The sequence below is a fragment of the Neofelis nebulosa genome, chromosome 1 (assembly GCF_028018385.1).
Source record: "Neofelis nebulosa isolate mNeoNeb1 chromosome 1, mNeoNeb1.pri, whole genome shotgun sequence".
NCBI lineage: Eukaryota > Metazoa > Chordata > Mammalia > Carnivora > Felidae > Neofelis > Neofelis nebulosa.
In genome coordinates this window covers 44,561,416-44,578,490 of record NC_080782.1, presented here as the reverse complement: position 1 = coordinate 44,578,490, position 17,075 = coordinate 44,561,416, and the positions used below count along the sequence as shown (strand labels likewise).

The 17,075-nt window shown below is 39.8% G+C and overlaps 1 protein-coding gene across 3 annotated transcripts in view; it reads right to left on the bottom strand.

Annotated features, from left to right (window-relative positions):
• Positions 1 to 9,305: 9,305 nt before the first annotated feature.
• G3BP1 (G3BP stress granule assembly factor 1) overlaps positions 9,306 to 17,075 on the bottom strand; it is a 36,695-nt gene continuing 28,925 nt past the window's right edge. For all 3 annotated transcript variants that reach the window (XM_058720774.1, XM_058720790.1, XM_058720783.1), the window contains one exon: positions 9,306 to 16,408. In XM_058720774.1, the coding sequence (XP_058576757.1) occupies positions 16,202 to 16,408 (207 nt within the window). In that variant the 3' untranslated portion in view covers positions 9,306 to 16,201. The remainder of the gene's footprint in view (positions 16,409 to 17,075) is intronic.

Genomic DNA, 17,075 nt, shown 5'->3' with positions numbered 1-17,075 from the left:
GAATCCCGGCCCGGCCCGACCACTCTGGAAGCTATCGGATTTATTCAAAAACAAGCACCTTCTGCACATTCTGCCTGCCCTCTGCCCCAACTCTGAAGAGGTGGGCAAGATGGGGTTTTCTCTACAGGCTAGGTTTCCCAGATTGACTAGAAAGCTTGCATTGAGGGCTGGTAAGATCTGCTGAGGAAGGCTGAATGGCCCTCTACCCTCCAAGATAAAGCATCCTTAATTCAGGAACCGATGACACCAAAACAAGCTTACTATAAACAAGCAAGTAGAAACCATGTTCCTAAAATATAATTTATCTTTTTTTCCTCCACTAAGCCCTTTCTCTGAGAAACCAGCTTCAGAAATTTGAATTGAGAACCCTTCTGTTTTCCTGTAGCTCTACAAGCCAGAAATAGGAGCTCACGCTGACCAAAGGAAGGATTAAAAGAAACGTGCCTTGTTTTGTTTGAGCTGGCTTGCCCAACGACTTGTATCTGTGTAAGGAACAGTACACGTTGGAAAGGCTTTGGTTTCACAGTATCCTGAAATCCCAATGAATAAGGAATATCGTTAGATAGGTTGAAATTCAAATAAAGAACTTGGAAAAATCCTGAAATGCTGCCGTCCCCACCTAAGTAATCTAGAGTCTTGGGGGCCCAGACTAGATGATGCCACTACCAAATTATGATCCCATTGCTTCCTTTGGGATTTCTCAAGCTGTAAAGACAGCAATGGCAGGAGACAGGTTTGTTCATATGTGGGTGCTATTACATGCTGTTTTGATGGAGCTGTGTGGTTATTTAAAGCAATAATTAAGGTGCTTTATCATTCTTTAGAAAAGCAAAATGAGTTCCGAAGTAGATATTATTGCCCAATAATTTCTAGAATCATTAAGGCTTCTTCAGTTAGCATCCAGACCATTACTTCTCCCTCTCGCACTCTCTCTCTGCCTCCTCCCACAGCCTCCCTGTCAGCATCTCCTCTGCTTCATCATCTGTGCCTCTCATTTGGTGAAACCAAACTCTTCTAGAAGATGCTGGTTTATTTCTGAGGGGGTGGGGGTGGGGAGGACTAGAATGGACGTAGCAGCTCCTGTCTCATTTGTTTTAAGGCTGCGATTTCTATTCTTCCTCTTCCCTGTGCGTTTTGAAATTTCACTGCTCTGGAAAATTTCCATTGGAACATTGGGTCGAGAAGTCAGAGTCTAGAGAATGGCGAGCCAAAAATATACCCAGTGATGAAAATTATGTTCTACATAAGGCCATTAACCGGCTACAGAGCAGCACCAGGTAACTAATGTGGGGAGGAAAGACATTTGCTGGATGCACATGGATGCAAACACAGTGGGTCTCCCATTCCCATACTTCCCCTGCTCCATGCTTCCCTGCGTTGCCTTGTGTCTGGCTTGCCTTTCTTCAGATTCCACTGTTTTCTTAAGCAACTTCAGAAACCCTGTACCCTCTTTAAACACACCTGCCTTCTGAGGCGGACAGAGGCCGGTAGGAAGTGGGTCCTTGTTCTGGCATCACCTCAGGCTCACCATGGAAACTGCAGGTAAGCTACTTCATCTTTCTAGGCCTGCTCACTACCCTGTAAAAAGAGGGAGTTGAAGGAGATTGCTCAAAGGCAAACCCTGGATACTTTCATGGGTTAAAGAAAAGAAGAAAGGGTATACCATGTGTTAGAGAAGATTTCATTATTCCCCCCTTTTCGGTCAGGCTTGGAATCCCATCCCAGGCCTTTTGGTGGACAGGTGGGGAGAGGTTAAGAGGAGAGTCTTGGCCCTCAAGGAGGTTGCAATCTTAGTTTTTTGGTGGCTCGTTGTGGTGGTTGTTGTTTGCCACGAAAGTGAAGGTATTTCACGGCACTGATGGACTTGCCTCTAAGACTGGCTTCTCACCGGAGAATCCCATCAAATGCCAGGACAACATTCTACTCTGGTATTTTAGCATGTGTGTCCTATGAAGACTGTAACCCATTTCCCATGGCAGGTGAGCTCTGTCCGCCAGAGCCTCTGGAAGAATCAAAGAGAAACACAATCAGAGCAGAACTCGTGAAATACCCCAAGGGAAATACTGCAATGACTCCAAGTCCCCTCTCAGCCTGTTCCCTGCACACACAATTTAATCATAACGAGAAACTTCCAGCAAGATTTAAGAATATTTTCCCATTTGTACATTATGCTAGCCGCAGTTACAGGCAGAAAAAAGTGGGATTGTTCCAGGCCACTAGAGACATTCATCTAAATTCATACCATTAGCTAGGCTACCCTAACAAAAAAGAAAAAATATTACAGCAGGTGTGGCTGAAGTTGGGCAAGCTCATTGCACATCCCCCCCCGCCCCCCACCAAACAAAACCTCACCCTGGCAATGATGTTTCTGAAATTGCTTCCACACTCCCATAGCTCCAACAAACACTGCTTATAATCAGAAAACACTGCCCCTATCTTTCCCAGCAAGGACATATTTATGCTTTCTATCAGTGGAATCGCTTCAAAACATTAATAGGTTGACATTATAACAAATGATCTCTATTCTGTCTTCATCTGGCCCTGGAATTAATGGGAATATTGCAGACTGAAACGTTTTCCTTGTTCCCAAGGTTAAGAGTTAACAGGCTTTTTAAAAAAGATAATTTTAGATTTCCCATAATAAAATAGAAACCATATGGTAACCCAATCACTTCCTACCCTTGGCCCCCATCACCATAAAGCCACTTCTTTGCCCCTGAAAGACTCAAATAAGGGATTTTAAAAGACCTCTAAAATGGAAGTGTGATAGCACAAATACAGGGAAATGGTAATTGTATAGTCTAGGTGGTTAATATATAGTCCCTATAAAATTCTTACATGTTTTCCCCTCCGACCCTCAGTTTTCCTATCTGTACAACAGGAGTACTGAATTTCCCACTCTTCATCTTACCCTCTCAGTTTTCCTCTCTATACCCATTTGTGGTTTTCTGGTGCAGGGGAAAGGGTACTCGCTTCCAAGAAGGCTGAGACGCAACTACCACAGGCACCTGATCTTGAGCAAGACCATTATCTCTCTGCCCCTCAGCTCCTTTATGTATTTGGAGACAATAATGCCCCCCTCACACGTCCATCTTCTAGATAAAATGAGATAGTACACATTAACTCCACTCCCACTGTAAACAATGTAAAGCACTGTCACTATCTCCGTCTCTCCCAAATTCCTATTTCTTCCTCTTTTCGCCAGAAGAGGGCAGCCAAGAGCTTCCTTTTAGAATTGAAGCTGGCTCCCAAAAGGCCAAATCCACCTGCCCTAACAGAGCAGCCTATGACCCTTCTGGACTGGCCCCTCTGTGCTTCCTCTAGCTTATACACCCACTGAAGGGACCTACACTCTAGTGCTGATCTCACTTATCAAGAATCTGCATCCCTTTGCCCAAGTATCATTTGAATATTACCTAAATAGAAAGCACACCATAGCTCTGCAAATAGCTGTCACTCATGTAAACTAGTAAGATTGTGAATGAACCCTACAAATCCCAATACTGCTACTGAGCACCTACTCTAGGTCAGTCTCTTTAAATTACATGATCTAGTTTCAACGATGGCCCTGATCTTCTCAATTTGTACATAAGGAAACCGAGGCTTGGAAAGTTTACCATATTAGCCCAAGTCAAAGTCTTGCCAAAGTTTGGACCTGATTCTATAGACAACAGGAATCTAAGTTTTGGAAACAGGCATGATGTGTTTACCTCTTCCACTTACCTGTTTTTGACCTTCAAGAAATTATTTGGCCTTATTGATGACCTTAGTCCCCACCCCCCTCCCCATAAAACACTCTATCTTCCCAAATTATTGAATATAAAATCAAGACATTGATGTGGTAACTTACTTTGTCATTAAAAAAAAAAGCATACAGGTGTTTATTAGTTCATTTTAACTTAAATGAATCTTATAACTGCTGCTAAAAAAGTATGGACCCTTTTACTTTGGTAACATTCTACTACACAAAAATTTAAGCTCCTGTAACATGTTGAATGCCAAGGAATACTACCTTTACTAGGCTAGAAATCAAACATCTTGATTAAGAACCAAGCAGACAATCCTTGGCCACCTTCTTTTCAGAACTTGGGTAGAGGGGCGCCTGGGTGGCTCAGTCGGTTGAGCGTCTGACTTCAGCTCAGGTCATGATCTCGCGGTTTGTGAGTTCGAGCCCCGCGTCGGGCTCTGTGCTGACAGCTCAGAGCCTGGAGCCTGTTTCGGATTCTGTGTCTCCCTCTCTCTCTGCCCCTCCCCTGTTCATGCTCTGTCTCTCTCTGTCTCAAAAATAAATAAACGTTAAAAAAAAAAAAAATTTTTAAAAAGAACTTGGGTAGAAACAATATAAATCTATCAGCCCACCTTAAGAGGTTGAGAGTCTACTAATCAATCCAGTTTGGGGCATATGAGGGATTTAGACTTGATATGGTACCATTTTCTGGGTATAGCATTGTGGAATAGAATAAAATGAGTAAGCAACAAGGCAGGGTGGGAATATATGACATTTGGAAGAGAGTGAAAACACCCTCGTTTGTAGTCCTGCATGAGAGACCACTTGTGTGCTGGAATGGCCTGGATTTGGCCAGCATCAAGAGTTAAGGACTAGACTTATTCTGGAAGTCTTTCCTAAGTCTAGAATCCCTCTAAAATATTCACTCAACTAAGAGCCTACTACAAACATTGCCAAGGCATAGGAACGAAAGGTAAACGCCATCCCTAACTACAGAACTTACAATTCAGAGCAGTGAGATGTGATATGGATATGAATACATAATTTTCAAAGGATGATATGGTGACGGAGGAGGCAGAGACAGAATTCAGAGAAATGGTACCTCACAGGGACAATCCAAGGTCTCCTGGAGAACAGAACATTTGAGTTCAGACTCTAAAGCAAAAGAATATTTTCCACAGCAGTTTACTATCTGGATTTATGCAATTGCAGTCTCATCCACCTTTCAAAGGGTTAACACAGGTAACCATTTCCTCCAGGCAGGTATTCAGGTAAAGTGGGAGCATCTCTCCATATGAGATACCATTGCAACAAATGTATTAAAAATGGCAGGCTGACCGATGTCCCAGTAAAGGAGGGCCTCCTAATGGTCCTTTACCCCCATCCAGGCTCTGGAAATAAAGTGTGACAATGGAATTACAGGGAAATGTATGAACATACCCTGCCCCCCACCTCCCTAGCCCCCCCCCCCCACACACACACACAAAGTACTCTTAGAAGCTGCAGCTTGTCTCCAAGTCCTTTTGTTCCTGACTTAAGAATCCCCTGGGTGATGTGTAGGAATTAGCCAGACCAGTTCATGGGACAAGGCCTCTGCTTACTACATTTCCTAGGTTGCACTTGCGTCATCCACATCTCTTCAGTTGTATCCAGAAGCTTGGGCTTTGGCATAACAGAACCATGAGCTATAGGGCAGTGATGCCAGGAATGTCTTAGTGCTCTGCGGACTAGGACAGCTCCCTCTGTGCAGCTCCGAATGCTGGTGAGGATAGGAACATTCTGAATGGACCCTAGTGACATCAAGTCAGATTCAGCGGGTGTCCAGGTCAACTGCAACAGACTTGCCTTTAGATGATTTTTTGCAATGTCCCAGCCTGGAGAAAGCAGTTCAGCCTTTCAAAGTTTGAGTTACACATGGAAGGTCAGGGAACGGGTCTCAAAAATTGTCAGTCAGGACTAGAAAATGTACGCTCTTTCACTTTTCTATCAGCTTTGTTTTTAACCTCCCTTGCATTTGCCTGTCATCCATCCACCTGTTTATTAAATCTATTATGGCAAGGGCAGTGTACCTTGAAAGCAGAGCATCAGAAGGAAATACGGCCCCTTTTCTTACAATATAGGAGGGGATGCTACAAGTGCCAAAATAATCACTGATGTGGAATGCAGAAAACATGTTAACGGAGAAAGGAGGGCGCCGCAGAGCAGGCAGAGAATAAACCATAACATGTTTCCAGGCTTACAGGCCATTTGAACAGTGGTACCTTAGAGATGAGGCTTTGACAGATGGGGAGAGTCTTCCAGCAAAAGGAACAACATGAGTAAAAATATGGAGGTAAAAACCAAGGGGCATATACAAGGTATAGCGATTATCTGTTTGGCTGAAGTGTAATGAATGGAGACATGTTTGGAAAGATGATTTGGAGTATATCGTAACCACCTTAAATATAGAATAAGGGATCAGGACTCTTGAGTATGGCAATTCTCAAAGACCAATCAATAAGGTATTCATTCCTTCATGGGCAGAACAGCTCGTTCTGTCTCCTTTCCATTAGCTGACATTTCCAGCCTAAGTCAGATTTTCCTGTACTTATTTCGGGAGAACTTACCTTTTCCTCCATCTCAGAAGCAGTTATTGTACCCACTAGAAATTCACATCTTCAAGGGCATCAATTCAACCCAACAAGTATTAAGCATTTAGTTGTGCTGGGTAGGCACTAGAAGGGGGATAACAAAGGTATAGTAAAGTCATGGTTCTACAGTGAGCTCACTATTCTACAGTGATTCTGAAAAAGTTACTTAATCCAGTGCAGGTATTTCTAAAGGAGTGTTTGTGGTCCAAATATCATAACCTTTATGTTGGTCTGAAATATTAAACAGAGCTGACCTAGAAGGAAAATATAGTCTAGCGTATCCTTTTTATTCTCAGCTGCACCTGAAATGACTTCTAACCTGGAGAGCACTTCTCTATTCAAACCATGAGATCATGTCCATAAAGAAAAAAGGGTATAGAGGTGGGGGAAAGCCAAATATGAACAGAAAGAAAAAAAAAAAAAAAAAGTAACTGGTTTTTAATCAAGTCATTGCTACTGGAAGTATGTAAAAAGAATAGTTTGTGGGATTTTTTTTTTTCAGAACAATTTTTCTTAGGCAAATTCATTAGAAAAAATATTGTGGGCAAATAGTTTAGTATAACTTACCCTAGTAAATCAAAGACTACCCTCTAAGTCTTCAAAAGTATTACTATCAAGTAAGTAGTTTGCTAAACTCAATTTTTTCCACATTAGGTGTATTTCTACCTCATTTAAAAGTGTACCATGCTCAACATGCCTGAATGGTATGTAAAAAGCTGAAACATTGATGTTCCCACAATTAATCTCAGAACATTTAAAATTCGTATTATTTCATACTTTCACGGTTCAACCTTCCAATACTTAATCCATTATTTTCAGCACTAATGGTAAAGTGAGATGAGTGAATTAAACCCCAATGGGTGCATCTTGCTTAATTAGTCTATTGAATGCAGATAAAATGCCTACCTGAATGAAAAAAAGAAAGCTAAACAGCCAAATTCTACTTTCAAGACAAATACACCAGGTACCTCAGCAGCCTCCAAGTAAGTTTTAAAAACTGGACACGATACAGGTCTTCAACTGCTGTAATTAGACCTGAAATGCACAAAATGAACCACAAAGTGACCAAGACAAGACGCTTAATACTTTTCAGCCCTCTAGGTAAGAGTGACAAAGGATGTCCATGTCTCAGTGTGTAGGTCGGCATCATAACTGACCAGTTGGCTAAAATCACTTTGTCTAGAACTGATGCAAAGTATCAGTTGGAAATTGCTAGCATTTTCAGTCAGGAGCAGTTGAGGCATGACTGGGAAGGACAGTGAGGGCTTACTTTCTAAGTGTGCAAACATACTCCAGTGCTTCCAAATCACAATTCTTTGGTCTTCTCCCAAGACAAGCCATTTCCAGACACCTCAAACTCGACTGGCCCAGGGAACCCATGGGAGGAGACCCAATTACCTTGCAGCCATAATTGTTGTAAACATGCTGGAGCCATAGTTGGAAAATGGTCTACAGAGAAACGGGGACAAACAGGACCACTAGGGATTTTCAATTCACAGCTACGTCAACATTAACAAAAAAGCAGTATTAGATTGATTGAAAACATTCCACGGGACTTATTATCAAATAAAGGCTCAGTCACTGGGGAAAAGTATATTTTATTGACATAATTTATCTTAGACTTAGTAACTTTAACTCAAGATTCATCCACCAAGGTGGGCCAGTTTCTGCCAATAGAACCAGAGTGCACACTCTCGAGAGTCTCACCCCAACCTTGCCAAAGCAAAGGACTTCTGCCTAACTGGAAGTCATCTCCAAAGGACTTGCCCTTATATTTTCCCCATTTCACGCACTTAAGATATTTGCACAACAGATGTACCCTTTGTCTTAAAAGTTGCCTGATTTGATGTTCAGACAGAAGGGCAAACCCCATGTTATTCTTCTGCAAGTGATTTTGCATTTCCTTTTTTTTTTTTCAAAAAGGTAGCTACTGACTTAAGGATGTCACGACATACAGGGGATAAAAGCATTAACTTGCAACAGGTCCAGGGTATGTTACCTTGACACCTCACAATTTGGTTCATTATACTTTAACTACTCAAAGTTATTTTAACCCCAAAGAACAGACAGGCACCGTGTATTTCTTCAGGTCACAATGCCAACACTGGCTGTGGAGTCTGATACAGGTAAGACGACTACAATTTACAATTCTGTGATTCCAATACTTTTGGGAGATGTACAATATGCTGGGCTGGGCAGTGTGAGTTAGTTAAGCTACAAAGTGCTTCATCACCCGTAATGGAAGAGGTTCAAGATGATTCATACTTCCACGTAAGACTACAAAAGTCACAAGCCCACATAAAAGCAACTGACAGCCAAAGTAGAAGAGATTTCAGGAGCCTGGGGGCATCTTAAACAATTAATTGGCCTGGAAAATTGGGTCAGAATTACTCACAAAGCTCCTCATCCTTTCCCAGAAGAAAATGTGATAGTATGTCTTTTATATGGAAATTTCTTTGTATATATGTATAAACTTGGTATGGCCTTAATGCTGCAGTTAAGGATTTGTCTGGCTACCACCTTAAGCAGCGTGTTAAGCAATCGCTTCCTTAATGTAACATTTTTACTTCTTACTGGACTCTTAACCTGAAACAACCAATTCCCTTTTGCCCCTTACTCTTCACCCTTTTTTGCATGGAATCATAAAAGTTATGGCAGTTATTTTTTGGCTTATAAAAAATCTATTTCTGCAGTTTGAAGATGTAATGTAAAATTTCTGTGATACATGTATATAAAAATATATTTATTGAACCATCCATATACACATATCCACGCTGATTCCAATGGAAAAAAATTAAAAGTTTTCTGAAATTTTCTCTGTGGTCAACTCATAGTTGTCACTATTTAACCAACTTTATCTGTGAAAAAACTTTTGAAGTACTGTGATTATCCCAGAGAGGAACCTACATATAGTCTAGAAAACATCATTTCACTAAGACAAGGCTGTGTGTTGTTCATTCAAGAAACATTTATTGATAGGTACTACGGGAGATACAAAGATGACTCCAACACAGACCCTGCCCGTAAGGAGCTTACAGTCTAGTAGGGGAGACAGAACACATCCACGGGATACATGGTCAGAGCTACGTTTCAGTAAGATGAATCTAATATTGTGTATAAGGTAGGCTGGGGGTAAGAACAGGTAAAGGAAGCTGAGAGGCCTCTGAAATCATCTAAGTGGGGAGGAAAGAGGTGTGAAAGCCTTGAGGTAGCACTGACAGGACTTAGCTAGAATAAGAAAAAAAGGCAGAGGACTTAGACTTTTGGCATGGGTGAGGACACAGAGAGAACAATGGACTAGGTCTGGGAAAAGAAATGAAAGTTGGCACATAAAATTCTTCTGCACAGGAACAAAGTGTCTGGGATATACTGGGCACAATCAGAAAGAAATGGCTAATCACCCAGACCAAGGATGGAAGTACCTCTGAGTGTCCCCAGTGACTTCCTCCCTCCTGTGCCCACCCCTCAAAATTTCCCAACAATCCCCTCCACTATGAATTGTGACAGTGCCTAAAAATTTAAGTCCTATCTCTAGGCATGTCCTTACTTGTGAGAATAAAAAACAACAAATACATTAATTTATTCAACTCAATGAGTCCTCTTTTAAGGACTCTTTTCATGGAGGTCACTGTACCTTCTGGTGAAATACAGGGATAATGAACCAGTCCTTGTCCTCGAGGAGCTTATGGTCTAGTAAAGGAGGAGCTGATGGTAGTAAAACTCATACAGGTCATTCTAATTGTAGGTTGAAGGGGAAGTTATATGAGCGAGGAGAAAGGTTAAAAGTGCTCCATGAACACACATTTTTAAAAATGACAGAATCTCACACAGGAAGGACGACGTAGGAGGGAAGGAGATGAGAATGAATTTGCTCCCCACTTCAAATTCTGGCCAAACCAGACCCCAAAAAAGGGGTTCCTCACTCCTGTTGCAAATCTTTTCTCTTAGGGAAAAGGAAAATGGTCTTGAACTGGGTTTTGAAAAAAGCAATTTCGATGGCAAGAGCTTTGGGGACAGGGGGATGTGGATACAAATCTATCTTCAGGGAAGAAAGAAGGCACTTGAAGCCACGAAAATCAGCAATGCCAGGCTTATTAGAAAAACCGTAAGTAGTTTAGCACGGCTGGCGCATCACCTCCATGAAGAATGGGAGAAATCACCGCAAAGGAAGATTAGGACCCTGACAGGTACGTGGCGTTGCCAGGCACTGAACAGGGTACATGCCTAAGACCAAATTGCTGCCCCTTAGGAGCTTACAGTTATAACAATACAAGGTGGGAAAAGCACCACAATGTACAGAACGCAAACTGCCGAAGGATTCAGGAGAAAATTACAGCTGAGTTTCAGCTATTAACATTAGGATACCCAATAGCTTTCTGACAGCTAGTAGTAAACCCATCCCTGAGGGGAGCACAAGGTAATAATGTCCTTAGACAACAGGCCCTGGTAGAACTGGGCATTAAGACAGTTCGAAGAAAACTGAGAAAAAGTGGGTATGAAAACTGAGCTACAGAAGCAACCGAGTATGCATATAAAATGTGGCTCCTTCCCTTTTCTCCCCACATCCTGACCTTTAACAGCTCTGGCTTCCTTCAGTGAACCTAGGGCAGAGTGGTGACCCTCAAGGTGATCCATGTTACTTCTACAAGCCAATGTAGGACTCTGCGCTGATAATCTATTCTCTGAGCCATTTAGCTTTTGAAAAATGAAGAGGTTGTACAAACTTTAGTCCTTTCCAGCAATAACATTCTATGATTCAGAGAATTCTAGGAGTCTCTCCTGTCTCTTATGGCAATAATCAGAATGGGAAGAAACACTTTAAGTATTCTGATGTGTCTCACTTAAAATTATGATTTTTTCGTACAAATCACAATGATCCTTATCCCACCAGCTAACTTCTACCTCCACCCATTCTTCATAATCTAACATCTAACTACATGAATTTATTTTCAACATGATGTGTTCTACATGATCTACTTAAGCATACACTGAATCTTTAGAGAAAGGAAGACCTGTTCTTCTCCGCTACTTCCGTATGCCAGCTTTTTGGTATAACGACTTCATTTAAAAGGGAAAAATCAGGGATAAGATATCATAAAAATTTCCTAAAACTATTTAAGAATTTAAACCAAATCCAAACTCAAACAGGTGACATCAAAGCTTGGGGAGAAAATCAGTAACCAAAGTAGTTAATTACATCATATAGTTGAAAGTGTTTATATCCAGATTAAACAAGATATAATCATCTCTAACTTACGACCAGAAATGTATGCAAACTTCCCATAAGCAGGTTTCTAAAAAGTAAATACTCGTTAAAGTAATTCAATAGTGAATTTTTGGTAAACATTTGCTTTTTTAAAAGACAAAGACACACTGGATGACTGCAAGTCCCTTATGAATCTGTGACACTAGCCACATTCCAAGGTACTCATATGGATTTCTGTAACTGGCCAGGTCACGTGGTCTATGGAAGTAACCGTGAAATTGATTTCCAATACTATTTTCCTCTCGTAGAGAGCTAAGAAAAGCTACCGGGTTCAAGTGGAAACTGGAGAAGCAGAGACCGTCCCAAGTTTTCAAAACAAGTCATATAATCAAAAAGTGAACAACTTTAATTCTAAGCCAAGACAGAAGTATAATCAAACCAAAGCTGGTTATGGACTTTTTTAGACCACTGCTAACCAACTTCTTACTTTTTATTCAGGTCATTATGAGACCGTTTCATGAAAGCATTAGCAAAGCACATGAATTTCAGCATTATCCTGAAATAGCTACATAACCACTAAGAAGTAAATAAGTTTCAGCTCACATGTGCTACCATCTCTCCTTTAACATAGTCTCATAAGAGTTCATAAGCCCACCTATGGTCCCCAGAACCTCAGTATCACAGTACAAATCCTAAAACATATTACTATCTTAAAACCATAAATCCTTACTTATCTAGTGCCACATGGCCATTACTTGATCAGCAACTTCCCACTTAGCAAAATGTTGCTAAGTTTCTAAAACTCTAAAAACATTAAGGTTTCTAAAACATTTGTGGAAGACTATCTCTAACTGTCCACTGCCCATCCGTGGCATATTAGGCAGTTCACTAAAACCTCATATTCGAAGAAAAGTTGAAGTTGCTTTTTTTAAAGGTTCATAACTACTGAACCAAAGGTCTTCTCTGTACGCAGTTCCTGCAGAGATTTCTCTTAAGTAGCACAAAAATAAAACTTCAATATAAAGTTATCTTTAGATCAGTAGATTTGACAAATGCAACCATATAGATTCTAACAAATTGCTTTCTATAAAGTGCCACGTTTTCCCACTAAATTATTAAACTCTACAAGGATTTTCAAATAAAAGGATGAAGAAAAGTATCCGAGGATGGCAGTTACAAGCACAAAACACAACTGCTATAAACCCACCTGGATTAAGGTATTACAAAATTACTGTTACCTTCCACATGTAGGTTCAAGGTTATACTACGTGTATCAAAAATTCAGGTGAGAAAATAACCCAAGAACAAATCATGATTACTGTTACCACAGTCTGTAAAACAAAGTAGCTCTACAAAATCAATGTTTCCTTATCTTGTTTACCTTAAAGGAAATGGAGAAGAGTAATGCTAACCTTTCTCTGAATGTTTTACAGACTCAGGTCTCTGTACTGTGGTAACTTATTATGGTCATGTCTTATTTAATATGTCACTCAAATGTAAAATAGGTAGGCATTAGGGTTCTAGAGAAAAAGCATCAGTTTTGGAGGCCAAGCTGCTTCCTGCTACTTGGATGACTTAGAGGCCTAGTCATTTAACTGCTCTATGCGATTTCTTCTTCATCTATTACTTTGGGAAAAATAGCACCTAATCCACAGGGTAATTGTGAAAATTAGTTTTCTAATCTGAAACTAAAGTGCAGTTAGACTAATACTGCGGTAAGTAACCTACCCATCCAAAGCCAAACAATGATTTTTGGGCTCTCCATTTCACTGCTCCCAGCAAAAGCTCACAAAGTTGACAACACAGGAATACAAGAGCAAAAGAAAACAATGTACTTTTGTAAGGCCCAAGATGTGCTTGCTTTCAAAAGGTCTTACAAGACTAAGACTCACTGACCCAAACTAATCTTACTTAGCTAAAATACTCATGGGTAAAGGGTTTAAAGCTCAATAGAAAAGAACTGTACATTGGGGCATTCTTACAGATGAGAAAAGTACTTTAAAACCCGAAAAGCTTAAATGTGACGAGTTGGTGCTTGCCTAGAGACAATCTTGCCCTAACCTAGTTTCACTTTCTACCTGTGGGAATATATGTGTATCTAGGGTATCGTGCTTATTCTATTGGCAATAATGTAAACAATGATATTGGGATTCTTCATAGTGTTAACCATGATCCTAAATCTGATAAAGTCCAATGCTACTTAAAACGCCACAATCATCCCAATTCTGAGGACTTGAAATTACTAAAGCAACCCTTCTCTTCCTAAGCTTATGCAACAAGTCACAAAAAGCACCTAGTATTACTACCTGTCCAAATGTTTCTTTAAACCCACACATGGGTAAAGGAAAAGTGAGATTATTAATTACCTGCAGATGTAATTCCTGAAAGAGATCTCTGTTTCATAATTCATTTAATTCATCTAAGACTAGTTTTCAAATGAACGAGTCTTCAAGTTGTCCTCATCCACCCCACCCTCCATCCTCCATGCATTATAGGGAATGAGGAATATCCATGATCTCAATGGGGGGTTGCTTCATTTTTATGGAACATTTAGCGTTGTCAGCCCCACCCACTAAATGCCAGATGTGTGTGATGTCTCTTCTCCCCTCCCCCCCAAAATCTCGCCCATTTCCAAATGTCCTCTAGGAGGTATTAACAGCCCCAGTTGAGAATCACTGCATCCAGTTAGTGCCCTTAAACCATGGAGTAGGAAAAACACCTATTGTGAAATGTATGGTTTAGCATTTATTTGTGAAAAAGGATTTCTAGGTTATCCATAATTTATGACTTTACAGTTACTACAACTTAAAAATTTTTTTCAAAAATATCTCCAGCTAAGTTTTTTTCTTTCCACCACAGGCTTAATATAAGCTACAACAGTACAAGCTGAATGTCTTCCAATTATCACTGGCCTGGCCCAAATGAAGTGGTTACCAAATAGTTATTTAAACTGACCCAAAAAACAGTCATGTGACTCAGTTATGTAATTTTCTTTATGTGAAGGAGATGTTCCCAATTTTCAAATATTTGAGGTACTGAGGACCGATAATATCAAACTTCATTTTAGTTTAAGACTACACCCTTCAGCAAACCTAGAGTTTCCCAGTAACAACAAAACAAACATTCCTATACCTACTCATATACTGTCCTCAAACAGTCCTAAGGATTGAACACTGTTAAGAAAATAAATAAGTTAAATTTGACAACCTCATTGCCCTTCAGATTAGTAGGACAAGTTATCACAAAAAGGCTTGCTTCACAAATGTGTACACAAAATCTTCACCCACCTCACACCCAGCACTCAAGAAATTAACATACTATGTAAAACGAATATTAGTCTATATTGCCAGATTAATTTTTCTTCCAGAAATATTTTAATAAAAATTGGCCATTTCCAAGGAACACCCACTGCATGCCCATCAATAAAAGAGAACCATAACAAAATAGAAAATTTACCATATGCCTATGATTTAAGAAAAAAACTGGCAGACACTCAAGCACAAAGTCCAATATTAAAGTCATATTCCTTCTTACGGACTATGATTAGGATTCTGAATAGATACCGAAATAAAATACAAATGCTGGACTATTTAGGTCAAAGGACCTCTAAAGAAGCATGTCTGTCCTCAAAGGCATTCCAGTTTGAGACTCAATTTAAGAATAAGGCATAAAACAAATGAACAGAAGACATACAAGGTGAAAGAGGGATTCTTCAATTCCCAACATACTCTACACCTGGTAAAACAAATCTAGACTTTTTTTTCTTTTTTATTTTTCTTTAAACAATTGTCAAGGCTGGAATCAAAGATAAATAGAAGGCACAACAGTTTTGCTCTGGGTTTTGTGTTCTTCGGATTTTGGGGTTTCTTTTTTTGTCATTTTTTTGGTTTGTTTTTTTTTTTTTTAAATACAAATTAAACATAAAAGAACCCTACTTCAAAATAAATCTAAATTAGTTGCATCCTAGACATTTAAAACCTATCTCACAAATTTAAATTTAAATGATAAAAACAGTAGGTTTATAATTGTTTTGTGATCATATATCCAAAGGAAAAAAAAAAAACTCTACTAACACCTTTTATTCAGTTTTTAACCATACCAGCAAGAATCAAACTGTCAATTTTTCCAATGGCAATTTCTACACACCAGAAGGTAGTCATGACTCTCAAAGAAGAAACAATTTAGATTTTTCCTGCCTTCAAAATGTTTATCAAATCCTGTGTTTCTCACAGGCTTTTGAAACACATAGAAAATAAGAAATATTCCAATGAATGAAACATACCAAATGTCAGTAATAAGGTAAGACACATTCCTTTGGGGAAACGGCTGTTAAAAAAAATCCAGTCTGTATATGCAAAAGTAAAGCAAGGAAATTCAGTCTTTTTCTCTTCTTTAAAAATCTGTTTTTCCTAAAATATCATTCCACAAAATTGGAAGTGAAGGACTAAAAGGTGAGGAGAGGGAAGGGAGGGAGAGGGAGCACACATCATTAACACAAAAAGTAAAATTGTACAAACTTAAGCAGTTTATAATAGACTAGGGTCATACTCCAGGATACCAAACGCTGGTATAAGAAATTCACCATTCTGCAGGAGCTAGAAGATTTGTACTGCTGCGTGAAGATCAACGAAGAGCAATTCACTGCCTTGGGGCAATTCCCCTTCCCACTCCAAATCCTGGTTTCTGCACCATGCCTCCACGGGGCGGGCCTCTCATTCCACCACCCAGCCCACCTCGAGGACCTCCAGGTCCCCGCAGGCGGTTATCTCGACGGTCCCCTTCCCGGGCAGCTCGAGTCTTCTTCTCTTCCACATTCAGACGGACCTCACCTCTGAACATGATGGGCTGTAGAAACAAGGAGAGCAGACTTAAAGAGTGCTTATGGGCTACCAACTACCAAAGATAAAACCAACAAAGCTATCATAAAGAAGCAGCAACTTACACATCAGCTACATTCTCAGTTTTTATTTCAAGCTCAGAACACATCATTAAATAACATGGAAAGGTGGAGCTAGGCATGCAAACTGGTTCAAAAAAAGGACAATTTAAACAACACAGCAGTGCAAGTAACTCTCATTGTACTTCTATGAACAAAATGTATTTTCCCATAGAATTATATAAATAGAACAATATAAATAAGAACAGCCAAAAAAAAAAAAATTGCCACCTTCACCATGGATTTGAAGGCTTAGAATAAACCCCTATCATCACCTAATGTGGAAAGATGGGGCTACACATACTTCTGCAAAGTACATATACATCTCAAAAACATTATTAATTTATCTAAATAAAACTGTAACAAAATGCTATTTACCTTAACAAAATTTTGGACAATACCGAAGATAATAAAGAGGACCTTAGTGAAGAATAAAAAGATACATCCACACTAAATCTTGGGCCTTGCTTTTAGCCCAATAGATCTGAAGTAGAAAACAAAGGGTTACTCGAGATTTCAACAAATTCAATTTATGCTCCTCATTGGCACACACTGGTTTTCTAAGTGACTTTTTCT